General features: G+C 41.3%; 1 protein-coding gene across 6 annotated transcripts in view; it reads left to right on the top strand.

The window, feature by feature from the left end:
* The window catches only part of LOC117452311 (rho guanine nucleotide exchange factor 28-like), a 45,465-nt gene that overhangs the window by 9,168 nt on the left and 22,166 nt on the right, over window positions 1–14,131 (top strand). For 4 of the 6 annotated variants that reach the window (XM_034090853.2, XM_034090852.2, XM_034090855.2 and 1 more), the window contains exons 6-10: window positions 120–303; window positions 1,092–1,293; window positions 1,609–1,684; window positions 7,786–7,826; window positions 8,404–8,476. In XM_034090853.2, the coding sequence (XP_033946744.1) occupies window positions 120–303; window positions 1,092–1,293; window positions 1,609–1,684; window positions 7,786–7,826; window positions 8,404–8,476 (576 nt within the window). Of the gene's footprint in view, window positions 1–119; window positions 304–1,091; window positions 1,294–1,608; window positions 1,685–7,785; window positions 7,827–8,403; window positions 8,477–11,593; window positions 11,844–14,131 lie in introns of those variants that run through there. The other 2 variants (XM_034090858.1, XM_034090856.1) reach the window with 1 other exon arrangement.

The raw sequence follows: 14,131 nt of genomic DNA, 5'->3' as shown, positions 1-14,131 counted from the left end.
ACATGATAGGTTACTCTTTATCTCACGTTTCACCCTTCGTTCCTGTCTTACTGTTAACATCCTACCTGCCTTTATCAGTTATATATTTTATTGAATTCGATTTCTTCCTTCATCTCCAGAGCACAGTTTCAGGGAGTCTCCCCTCCACATGGCCGTGCGATGGGGTCTGTATCGGCTTGCGGAGCTGCTGCTTTGTCAGCCGGGGGGTCTGATGGCTGTCAGTCTGCCAAACGAAGAGGGAGTGACACCGCTGCAGCTGGCACAGACAGCCGGCAACATCCAGCTCCTGGAGCTGCTCACACAGTAAGATTATACGGCAGGGATACTGGCAAATGAATCACTGTTAAGCTGTAACATTAGGCGTTGAGTGCAGTGCGTTCACACACAGTAAGGGAAAGCTCTCATTCAAACCAGGAAAAGACAACACTTATTGCAAATCTAGCTGGATATCTAGTCTCACTAGTTTATTATGCTCCGCTTTCCCCTTCTACTCAAGTAGGACTCAGATGAGGGTGTTGCACTTTTCCTTGTTCATGTGATGTTTTGGTGTTGTTTTTTTTTGTTTCCCCTTAACTGTCAAGTGGGAATTAAGTGTTTTTTGTAAGTTTTTGTGTTTCTCTTATTTTCCTACGATACTGCAATGATTGGCTGTGAATACGAAAAAATGAAGGACAGACCATCTATTTATATTTCCTTTTTTTTTTTTTTAGAAAGGGACAGGTTTTATAAGATTATTTTATTCTCCCTGCTCCTATTCGGGTAGTGTGTGTTTACAGAGACATGTTTTGTAGATAATTGTTATACATTGAGTTTGTGCATACCATGAACGGAACAAATACAAATGAAATGAAATATGACACGATAGATATTTTGCCAATGACTACACACAGTGCTAAACACCTGGCTGAAAATCACCATCATCTGAAATGCTGACAGTGCTTTAGAGTTTTTTTCACAAATTAAATAATACACATAACAAAAATAATTAACTTTCTATTGAGATTTGTCATGGTGTAACAATATTCTCTTTGAACATCAACCCTAATGTTTTTAATGGTTGTGATTAAACCGGCCCACCTGTTGTGCTACAGCCCCCCCAACCCTCTGGCCACGCCTCCAGCAGGTCTGTCCCAGGTGTGGGCCGACCGGTCCCGCCTGCTCAGGTTCTGTCATGATATGGGGAACCTGACTCTGACCGTCCGACAGAACCTGAGGTGGAGCTCAGAGGACAGTCGACATGCTGACATCCTTCTTCTCAGAGACCGGCTCAGAGATGAGGACTTTCTCAGAGAGGTGAATTGTCAACGTTAACTGGTGCTGGGTCAAGGTTTGAACCCCCCTCATCGCCCCAACCAAGGCAACCCAAACAAAATGAAGCTATTCAGCTGTAATTTATAGAGAGATGGGATTTCTTTAGTGGAGGAAATTGCGCTTTTGGTGATACACAATTATAAACCCCAAATAATGTACCTGAAAGTACCATCAAAATAAAGCTAGTTAGAAATGATGTAATTTCACATACAAAGTAAGAATAGAGTCACCACCTCCCAGCCCTATGCTTCAGTTTTACATAATCCTCTGACTTAAACATCACCTTTCCTCCTACAGATCAAAGCTCTCAGGAGGGAACGTGTGGAGACCCCCTCGGGGAAGGAGGAGCTGGTGGATGATCCTGTCGAGACCGGTAACTTTATTTTACCCTTCTTAATGTTTGTGGGATTTAAGAGGCCCGGTTAACCCTCAATCTGAACTCTTATGTTGCAATTGTCTGACAATCTTTGTTCGAGTGGTCTATGAGGCTTCATCTGTGGCTTGACTCAGGCTTTATTAGCTGACATTGACTGCCCTCCTGTGGGGTTTTTCAGGTATTGCTGTTGCAAAGATACATCAAGATAACGTGTCTTATGTGAACCTGATTAACAGTAGAGTAAAATAAGCTTAAATTAGTTAATTGACAGGAAATACATGTCAGTCATTTATAATTATAATTACTCAAGTGATTCATCAAAACAAAATCTGCTGATTATAGCTTCTCAATGCTGTGTTTTCAATTTTCCTAAGCGTGTTTAGTATTATCATTTGCCTATTAAATATATTTTGACATCTTAACTGTTGTTTGGACAAAACAAACTGTTGGCTATTTTATTTTATTTATTTTTCTACCATTTATTTTTTAACATTAACCGACAAACGCTTAACCAAAAAAACATATTAAAAATAACTGTCAACTTATAATGGACGATGAAAAGTATCCTGAATTACAGCCATATACAGTACAGTACGTTTTCATGGGTTTATTTTTGTGGGAAGCAATACAAATGCAAGGATGCAGTTTGGAAGGTCACAGCCTCCTTTACCCTCTCTCTCTCTCTCTCTCTCTCTCTCTCTCTCTCTCTCTCTCTCTCTCTCTCTCTCTCTCTCTCTCTCCTCTCTCTCTCTCTCTCTCTCTCTCTCTCTCTCTCTCTCTCTCTCTCGCTCTTTATTAGGATCCCCATTAGCACTAGCATGAGCATTGGCTATTCTTCCTGGGGTCCTCACACACTCAAAACATACATAAACATACAACAAAATTAAAACAAAACAAAACAGCTCATAATTTCATGCTATTTACAGTGAAATGAAGTGAAACTAAAATGGTCATTCAATTATCGCCATCCTAAGGCCAAACAAAAGTAAATACAAATAAGTGTACATAATAATATATGCATACATAGCCACAGGCACAGTTCAAATTTACTTTGTAATACTTAAATAATTTTTTAGCAACCATTTGAAATGTACTTGAGAATTTTCCTGAATGATGTGAACCGGTAAAGAGTTCCAGCTGATCATGGCTCTGTACATGACTGTTTTCTGTCCCATATTTGATTTAGATTTAGGTAATACAAACCTTCCTTCTATTGTATGTCGTGTTTGATAGTTATGTTGTGCATATTGCGCTATAAATCTTTGTGATAATATATCTGGTGAGTGAGTCACTGTAATATTTCTGACAAAATTCAATAAAATATAAGTTGACCTCTGTCTGACAGTTAACCATTTCAGTGTCTCCAGCATTTCAGTGACTCTGGTTCTGTAGGAGCACTGCAGTGCACATCGTGCTGCCTTATTTTGTGCTACTTGTAGTTTGTTTAAATCTTTTTCAGCAGCACTAGACCATATAACCAAACAATAATCAAGCTGCGACAGAACCAAAGCATCCAAAACTTGTCTACTGACATCCATAGGCAAATATTTTACAATTCTTTTTACAAGTGACACACCCCTTCCCATTTTACATACAACATTATCAATTTGTTTAGACCAAGATAATTTATGATCCAGGGTTATACCTAGCAATTTTGTCTCCTTGACCTGTTCAATTTCAATATGGTTTAAATGTAGTTGCAATTTTGGTTCACCTTTTAACTGATGATTTGATCCTATTAATAACGATTTTGTTTTTCCCGCATTAAGTACCAACTTATTATTTATGACCCACTCTGATATCAGTAGTAGATCTTTATTCATAACATTTGTCAACTCTCTTGTAGTTGATGCTGCATAATATATTGTTGAGTCATCTGCATACATTACAATTTTAGCTTTTTCTAACACTAATGGTAGGTCATTTGTAAAAATAGAAAATAAAAGTGGTCCCAAACAACTACCCTGAGGTACTCCACAGGTGACTTTTTTCATCTTTGAGAGACTTCCATTAAAAAAAACAGTTTGACTTCGATTTGTCAGGTAACTTTCTAACCACTTCAGCGTTTCCAAATGAAAACCATATTGTTCCAGCTTGTGTAACAACAAAGAATGGTCAATGACATCAAAAGCAGAACTAAAATCGAGTAGTACTGCACCCACTAACTTCCTATTATCTAGTTCGCCCTTCCAGTCATCTGTCATTTGTGTTAAAGCGGTGCATGTGGAATGGCCAGGTCTATAAGCATGTTGATACACAGTATTAAGTTTGTTACCTTCAAAGTATTTTTGTATTTGATTGAAAATTATTCTCTCCATTATCTTTGCTAATGCTGGTAATAAACTTATTGGACGGCTATTTGTACCAGAAAATGGTCCAGCTGGATTTTTTGCAAGTGGAATAATTTTTGCTATTTTCCATGCCTGTGGGCAAATACATTTATCAATACTCAAATTTATAATATGACAGATGGGCTCTGCAACAAAATTAGCAACATATCTAAGAAATGTACCAACTAAATTATCCACTCCTGGTGGTTTATCATTACATTTACCTAGTAGACATTCAACATCTGTAATTGTCACTTTTTCTATTTTAAATGTACACTTCTTATTTTTCATAATTAAATCCTGTATTAGAAATGTGGAGTTACTATTTATAGTTTGATTCATATTTATCCTCAAATGTTTTACTTTATCAAGAAAATAATCATTCAGATGATTAGCAATTTGTACTGGTTTCGTCAAAAATGTCCCATCCACCTCAAGATATGTTGAGGTGGATTTCGGCTTACGGCCCATCATGCCATTCACTAAGCTCCACAGTTTTTTCTTGTCATCCTTTATCTCTTTAATTTTATTTCCATAATACAACTGTTTTTTCTTTTTATTTAATGCTGTAACATAATTCCTTAACCTTCTATAAATGTGCCCGTCTGACTCATAACTTGATGAGAGAGCTACATTTTTTGCATCATCTCTTTGTTTCATTAGATCCCTTAATTCCTCATCTAACCAGGGTGCTCTAAAGTTCCTTACAGTCTGTTTTCTAAGTGGAGCATGTTTATCAATCACCTGCATGAATAACAAATTGAAGACATCAAGAGCATCATCTGGATCGACTTTCTCAAAAACATGTTTCCAACATATCATTTGAACATCCTGGATAAATGACTCTTCACTAAAATATTTCATTGATCTCCTCACAATGACTTTTGGTCCAGCTTTTGGCACCTTTGTCTTTCTCACGATAATTATTAAATTATGATCAGAACACCCTACTGGAATTGATATTGCCTGAGAACATACATGGCTAAAATTAGTAAATATATGATCAATACAAGTTGCACTTTTTGACCCATCTTTCTTGATGCATATCCTAGTAGGTTTAGTCACCATTTGTACCAAGTTACATGTATTAATTATTGTCTGCAGCTTGTTTTTAAGGGCACAGTGCAACATATTCCAGTCAATATTTAAATCTCCGATAAAATAAATCTCTCTGTCAAGATCACAAACTTTGTCTAACATTTCACATAATTTGTCTAAATAAATTAAGTTTGCATTTGGAGGTCTGTAACAACATCCTACCAACAAAGGTTTCAAGTGAGGTAAATTAATTTGCAACCAAAGTACTTCAATATCAGCAGACATCAAATCATATCTCACTTTAGCTGGTATTTGCTTTTGAATGTATACTGCCACCCCACCTCCATCTGCATTCCTGTCCTTTCTAAATATTCTATATCCATCAATATCCACAGCAGCGTCATTAAATGTGTCATCTAAGTGAGTTTCAGATATTGCTAACAAATGAATACCACATGATAATATTTCCTCTATCTCAGACACTTTATTTCTTAAACTACATATATTGATGTGAGCCAATTTAAACCCTTTACTTGGTAACTTATTCAACATTAAGATGGCAATTTAAATGTTATCTCTTTTTCACTTCCTATCAAAATGAGAGCTGAACTAAAACATACATGTAACACAATTTCAACCACACACACCATCACATACATAACCCAACATGTATCTGCACATAGATTGCTATAAATGTGCATACTCACTCGCTCAATTAGACGAGCTTCACGGTAGCTCCCGAACATTTTAAATAATAGTATGAAATATATTCATGGTAATGTCTCGCAACACTAGATCTAATCAATACATCACAATTACATTTTAGGAAGAATAAACAACAATAGAGACAAGTTGAAATTTGTCTCTATTCAAAATCTAATAAACATAAATTCATACTCGCAGATGATGAAGTAAATAACTTCAAATAAATGAGTAGATAACTCATAGACCAGTGAATATTGGCCCACAAGAAAATAAAACAATTGTGGAGATCACCAAAACTGCAACAATTTCCATTTTCATAATACAATTAATTTCTTCTCCTATATGTATAATCATACCATCTATCTGGTGATGTCAATCAGTCATTTCCCACCTTCATTTCTGGTTTGAACTGAAACCGGGCTTATCACTGTTTTATAGAAATGCTCAGCTTCACTACAGTCCCGATAAAGTTTGGTTTGTCCATTGAAGGTTACGATGAGCGTTGCGGGGAACAATAGCCCATGCCTCACCTCAGCCTTGCGCAGCTTCATCCTGACGTCATTGAATAGGGCTCTCTTCCTGGCAACATCCGGAGTAATATCAGGAAATATCTTCACTCGCATGTCACGGAAAAGAATCTCTCCCTTGCTTCTTGCCAGCTTCAAGATAGCTTCCTTAGCTTGATATCTCTGCATAGTGACAATCATAGGTCTGGGTCTCAAATCAGTCCCCTGCCCAATCCTGTATGCAATCTCGACTGCCGGTTCACATGAGAGCTCACTTCCGAACACCTCCTTTAAAAAGTTTGTCACAAAGGCAATGGGATCGCTCTTCTCAATGTCCGTTTTCAGTCCAATCACACGTAGATTAAACTTTCTGCTTTGAATCTCCATCCTCTCTATTTTGTCTTTGAACTCTTTGCTTTCCTTCATTAGATTGCCATTTGCGGTTTCGAGTATAGCAACCCTACAATCCATGTCGGTTATCCCCTCCTCCATATCACCGAGCTTCTGACAACATGAGTCAAGTTCTCCCTTTAAAGCATCAAGCTGCGGCTGGAATTTCTCGAAAGCAGCCCCTATCTCCTCTCTTATTATGGAGCGTATTAGTACCGCCAGCTCCGAGTGGTTCACCTGCGAGGCCCCGCTCTCCATGGCGTTCTCCTCTGCTGCTTGTGTGTCAATCACTCCCGAAAGACCGCTGCTCTCATTCAATGGCACTTTAGCCTTTTTGTTTGGTTTCTTCGGTGGCATTACATTCCCCACATCGTATTTCGCTATAAACTTTGAGTGATCAACTTGCTCATCTGATCATAACCTGATTTCTCAAAAAGTTTGGTACGGGAGCTACACGCTCTCAGACTTCACACACAACTTCCACGCATGCTCAGTGTGTGTGTGTGTGTGTGTGTGTGTGTGTGTGTGTGTGTGTGTGTGTGTGTGTGTGTGTGCTCTCTCTCTCTCTCTCTCTCTCTCTCTCTCTCTCTCTTTCTCTCTCACACTCACTCTCACTTTAGAACCAGCTGGCATCACTGTATGAGACTTAAGTGAATGTGTTTCACGGTATCCCACTGAGGCACAGAAAGAAGCTTGTTTTTTAGTCTCCTATATTTGACATCTTCTCCTTTCTCACTCTTTGCGGCTTGATTCTTCTTTTGTCTCTGAGTTCCTCTCCCAACCTATATATCCTTTATGGCGTTGCTGCCACTTCCCTTTCCTGCATTTACATGTTTTTATACATTAATGTGACCCGGGGCTCCATATCAAACCACCCATACACTAATTTCTGCGCGTCACTTTTTGGTTTCTGGTAAGCAATCATACAGTGTCCTTTGATCTGAGATGCACATGGTAGTAAAATGAAAAGAAAGTAGATCAAGGCTACAGTAAGGTCTCCCCACGTTATGAAAAAACCCACTTTGCATGGTACATACATTGTTAAAAAGTGACACACATCTGTGCCCACTCGAGCCTCTTTTGAAGTGTAATGGCTGCTGTATGTCTGAGTATGTTTCTCTTCTTTCAGCACTGTATTCTGAAATGAAAAGAGCTGCTGTAGAAGAAAATGTGAGTATTGGATCATAATATTTCACACACATAGGTATGGACTAAATATATAATAAAACAAATATGTAATGTTAACTCATACTGTAATTGTCTAAGTTTAAACAGCTTTATTTGACGAGACAATACAATATGCTACATGTCCTTCAAAAACACTCCAGAGTACGTGTGTGCCTATTTTGCCACAACAGGTGCCCATAAAAAAAAGTCCCGGATATCTAATTGTTCTAATTATAAAACTCTTTAATCTCCATGAACATCTGCATCAGCCGGTGGCACCGACCATCCCTAAATGCTCCACATTGTTTCACTCTTATTGTCAAGGTGTTGAAGCTGGCACCCTGCACATGCCCCTGAATAGCCGACTTTGTGAGCGGTCAAGTGTGTAGTTCATGTTTTGAGAGGTGTGGCGTGTGCACGTGATTCTCGTTATTGAATAGGTTTTATGTGATACAGATGGTTACCTAGTTGATGTTGCTCTGTCACACACCTAGGCATTCACCAAACACTTGTGTACTTGAGTTCTACTTTAGTCCTTGGAAATGTGTGTGCTGTTTGCTGAACGCTTCTGTCTGTCCAGGACTACGAGGAGCTGCTGATGTTTTGCCTGCATGAAGAGGACGAGGTGGACGACCCCTCACACTTTGACTCTGGTAAAGATTTTATTTTTAACATCTTTTTAAGCTTCCCCTCAGACCACGGTTACTTTCTCAGAAGCCTGTTTTTAGATTTGGTTTTAATTTTAGAGCTTGCGTTGCCTCAGCTGTAGATCCTGTTTTGAGCAGACTGAAACTGATCACTGTTGGTTTAGGTGGTGTTATGTTCATAGGAAATTATCTAATTCGCTTCTAATCCATAACCGAGTCCATCTGCAGGAAACATTTCCTTTCCTGAACAGAACTTGGAACTTAAAACATGACCACCGCTGTCCACCATCCCCACAGACTGTACGATCACATTTCATGACTCCTTCTGGCCCCGCCTCTCTGGAGATTTTAGAGTCGTGTCACTCTGTGTTTACAGTGATGGTGGCACTAAGAAGGAATCTAGATAATCCGACATGAAGATACAATGCAGAGTCACCCTCTTCCCACCAGCAGTGACATGGGGACAGAGATGAATGCTAAATGTGGGGCTTTAGGTTGACCACTCTGATCTGCCTCTGCACGGGAAGGGAATGATTTTAAAGAGTGGGAACATCCAGCGGGTTAATAATTGGCTTGTAATGCTGCAGAGCGGACTGATGCCTCAGTGTAAGAATGTTGTGGTTATAAGCTGAGGCTTCAGGCTTTATAACACTTGGCACTGGACATCTGCAATCTGAACTTCCTGTGGCTAGCGTTGTTTTCCATGTTATATGGTTTAACCATTTTGTTCTGTGTGTATTTGTGAATGTGTGTGTTTGTTGGCTAGTTTAGGATTTTCATATTTTCTGGCGTGTGTAGTCTTACTGCTCGTGACTTCGATTGGTCCCTTCAAAGGCTTTTGTGGTTCAGACCAATAAGGCTGGCCCATAAATCCTGTTTTTACTGCCATATTTAAAAAAACTTCAGGCTCAGAGTGACTCAGGTTTTATACATGTAACTCTTCCAGGATTACATTGCTCATTTGACGCTTGAGGAAATACAATTCTTCATTAGACATTGCGAAGCTGTCGGGCATAACGAGTGACCAGCAGGTTTGCGATTCCAGACTGTTTTTATCATTGAGCTTCTGCGTCATCAAATAGACAGACACAGCTTATATGGCCAGAGCTTCGGCAGGGGATGAGGAATTTTGAGCGTAGCTGTCATTTTCCCCCTGTCTTCTTGATGTCAGCTCTTTCCGCTCTCCATTTCAAATGACTGTACCTTCACTCACATGAGCAAAATAAAATGCAGTTTTGCCACAACAGGTTGTTAAAGGTTTAAAATATAGGCGTAATTGTTAAAAACGTTTGATAGTAGAAAAGTTTCTCTCACTTGTCTTCCACGCTTCCAGCTCCCTCCGCTTCTCCCCCCATCTGCCCTCCTAATGCCCCCAAAATCCAAACACCCCACCCAAAACACACACTTGCCCTTACATACCTTCATATACACACAAACACAAACAGACAGACTTGTGCACCCTTCCTCCCAGGTCAGCATTTGAATGTGAGTTTAGTGAACAAACAGCAAACGCCACTCCATCCCGAGGAGCTCTGCTCCACACAGCAGAAGAGAGAGGAAGGAGGTCGATATGTGTGTGTGTTGTCAGTGTTGGTGTGCATTTGAGAGGGAGAAGGCAGTGGGGAAGAGTGCTCTGAAGGGAGCAAGGGCTATAGGGAAGTGAAAACAAATCTGAATGGGGGTTGCCAAGGCGGTGCTGAATGCAGTTTTCCAGCTTCTTGAGATCCCCAGGGAGAGCAGAGTAGAGGAGTGTGAGAATGGTGTGTGTGTGTATTAGTTGGAAAGAGAGAGCGCAAGGGAAAGGGATTTATGATATGGATAGTTTGGAAGGGTGACAACAGACGATGAGAGACATGCCAGCAACACTAACAAGAGTCTGCGACCCCGGCTGAGGGGTCTAATTGGAGAACGTAAAAAAGGATTAAACCTCTCACAGACCCCACAAAGGCAGCATTAATGTCCACCAGTACAGTGCCAACACACACACACACACACACACACACACACACACACACACACACACACACACACACACACACACACACACACACACACACACACACACACACACACACACACACACACACACACACGCACACACACGCACGCACGCGCACCAGCACATACAGAAACTACTTTATAGTCGCAGTGTACCTCTGTGTCTGTCCTCTGCATATCTTCGTCCTACCAAACCCATTCTCATCCCTCTTTCTCGTTTTTTTTTTTATCACATTCCTTCTTTGATGTGCATTTATAAACCCATGTTTGGCGTCTCCCAAAGTGCCATTGTCTGATTTGTCTCTTAAACCCGCTTCATTATCCCTTTCTGTCACATTTACCACCTCTAGCTAAACATACTTGTATCCCTGCTGCTGCCAATGGAGCACTGTACTCCTGCAAGAGGGGGAAAGGAGGAGGGGGGGGGAACCCAAAGAAAAAACAGCAGCGGCTCTCACTGCTGTCTCCATGGTGAGGCTGCTGACCTGGCAGACCGCCCCCTCCACACACTCCGAACCCCTTTCCCCCTCATTCTAGCTTTGACATGCTATAATATAGAAACAGAGAATGGAGTGATCGAGAAGGAATCTGTTCAGATGTGGCATCTGGCATATTCGGGGTGCACGTCTTGTACCTTGGAGTGTGGCAATCATGAACTCACAGGCTTAATGATTCCTCCCGGGTCTGAGACTCACCTCCCCTAAGCTGTCTGCCCTCATTTGTCTTCGCTGTAGGTTCTGAAGTCACTCCTATGTTTGACTTTGTCTCTCTCTGTTTCTCTCCCTCCTTCAGTCACTCTTTCCGGCAGTCAATACACTCCTCCCCCCTGCTCCTGTCAGCATGTGTTGATCTCTCTCCCTCTCCCCTGTACTCTGTTTGGTAGATGAGTGACTGGGGGGGCCAGAGGAAGACTTAGAGACTCAAATGTTGTTACAGGTTTGAAGAGAGCAGTCAGGAAGATGGGACAAAGTTGTAGATAGTGAGAAAACTGTGAGAAAACTGTAGAAAGGATCAGAGGGAGACAGAGTTGTGTCCCTGCTCTGTCAGACAGTTGGTGCAAAGTTGTCGAGGGGGAAGGGGTGGACCTTAGGGGGAGGGGTGACTGGGGGAGACAGAGGGGAACATGCTGGCTCACTGCTGAAGTGTCAGAGTGTCTACAGCGGGGCTCTGGAAAAAGGAGAGTGAACGCTGCAGCTAGTTCGCTGCCTCTGGGAAATGGATGTAAACTGCTCATTTATTTATTAACACCTTGAGCCGTTTGGATAAAGATTACCTTGAAGATAGCAAATCATGGATTCTGACTCGGACTCTCCTTTCAACTACTCCTGGCCCTCTTTTCCTAAGATGAGGATGCGCAAGAAGACAGGCAAAAAAGGTAAGACCGAGTGGTACTGTAATCTACGGATGTGGAAATAATGAATTGCTTTACAGACGTTGTTTCATCCTGTCACAGTGACTGTTTGCTCTTGGTTGGATGAGCCATTCAAGTTGACGCTTTCACCTTTGATTCAAAATGAGTCACAGTCCCTGCTAGATAACTTGTCACAGTGTGTGACAGACATTAGATGCATGTGCGTTGATGTCATGAATAAAGCAGCTCACTTGAGCTCACAGACTCTGCAGTTTTCCTCATTTCAGTTGCAACTCTTTTCTTAAAGCCACATCTGGTTAGATTGGCAAATTGAAGACTTTACCACAGGCTTTTCTCTGTGGAACAATACAGTTAAAATTAGACTTTTCCCATTACACATATGTATTCCCAGGGCCTCCTGTGCAGCAGCGAGACAATCGGAATGAGATAACTGCATGTTTGCCGGTGATGTAACCTGATATCTGACAGTATGTTGGGGAATGTCAGATGTCCACTCGAAGCTGATTGAGTGGTTAGGGGCTTTCGACATCCTCACTCCACACTGTTGTGTGCGTATGGGAGCCCCCGCTGAGGAGTCGAGGCTTCATGTGACTGCTGGGGTCTATGAAGTGCAAAAAGAAGGCCCAATGCTTAATATGTAACTTCATATACCTCACTATACTCAGGCACCTGCAGTTGACGATCATTATCAGTTTGTGTTCATATGTCACTGAAGTGTCATTGGCGCTGATGTGAAATCACAGGTTATTGTCAATTGTTGAGAAACCAAAATCAAGTTAATCCTGGTACCTAAAGTTAGAAAACACATTTGTTGGGTCAGCTGAACCAGAATAGTTAAACAGTTCATTGCTTGTATGCAAGTGACTAGAGTTTGTGTTTGTTAGAGGGAAGAGTGAGAGTGAAACCAAGTTACTCCCATGTATGTGTCATCATGGCTCGACTCCAGTGGTCTTTTTCCTCATCTTTCACAATGAAACTCTGCCAGATTATCTATGTTATTGCTTCTTAATTGTGATTGACTTCTGCACATTTGATAAACACTGCCTGTCTGTCTGTGCAATGCGGCTGAAGAGTAGAAAAGCGGCAATATAAAAAAACCTTTTTGTAAACGGACCATCATTTCTCCACTCTTAAGGACTGATCGCTGTTCACTCTGAGTTTACCTCTTCCTAGATCTCTTGGGCCCAGAGACGCACTGAAATGTAAACAACTTGGCGAACACACAATGTGATGCTTGGACTGGGATGTTTGACTGCAGGTGTCATAACTCACAGTGGGTTGGTGGACAATTATTTTAATGATTTAAATGGCCCTCCATCAAATAATTAGCTCTCCCCTCTTATAAGGTATTACAGCTTTTTGTTTTGTTCTATTAGGCTCTGCTTGTTATTTTACTCTGCTCCTAAGTTCTCCAAAGTGACAGTTGTTTAGCGTGGTGCTTATAAAGCGACTAACTTCATAAAAGACAAATGATCCCATTATACTCGTAATAAACAAGCCTAGGTGTTTACGCAATTAACATTTATGATTCTCTGTTAGTCTTGAACATTTTTGTTTTGCACACCAGCAGCCTCCAAAGTGGGTAAACCTTGAGAAAGAGCCCTTGTGACAGCCCTGCCTCCCCCCTCTCCATCCTGCCTTCCTCGATCTCTCTCTCCCAGGGGTGTGCATGGGTTGAAGGGTCACTTTCTGTGTTTAACTGCCCTGGTCTGGAAACCTGGCACTGACTGCTGTCTTTGTCTGGGACTCAGTAAAGCTCCAGCTCTCTCTCTTTCTCTTTGCTGCTGCTCCGGGCGCTGCTACTGTATAGGGTTGGCTCTCACACGGGGACATGCTCTGAATATCACATCACTCCAAATATACCTTCTGTGAGCAACATCCTATAGACTAAAGCCCCCATGCCCTGCTCCGCATTCCTTAAAACTCCTCTGAAATGGTAACATGCGTACAGCGACCTCCGTCGCAGCCATAAAGACAGCTTCTCTTGCAGAAAGATTGATTTTGTGCAGCTTTAACTTGTTAGAAATATGATCTCCATGGTCGTCTGTTACTCCCCCAGTGAACCAATGTTAAACACAGTTCGCAGCGCCTGACAGTAATGTTCACTGAGGCTGTGTTTATGGGTCAGAGGTGTGTGAATGATCGGGCCTGTGGCAGCCAGCTGTGGCTTTGGACCTGGCCCAGAACCTTTACTGTTAAGCATGTCCATCAAGTTCCTTAAGTGGGTATATGAAACTGTATCTGCTTTCAAACAGTGGTTTGACCCACATCCAGAATCTGACCTAGTCTCT

Source organism: Pseudochaenichthys georgianus, chromosome 9, assembly GCF_902827115.2.
Source record: "Pseudochaenichthys georgianus chromosome 9, fPseGeo1.2, whole genome shotgun sequence".
NCBI lineage: Eukaryota > Metazoa > Chordata > Actinopteri > Perciformes > Channichthyidae > Pseudochaenichthys > Pseudochaenichthys georgianus.
This window is presented reverse-complemented; position numbering and strand designations above follow the sequence as displayed.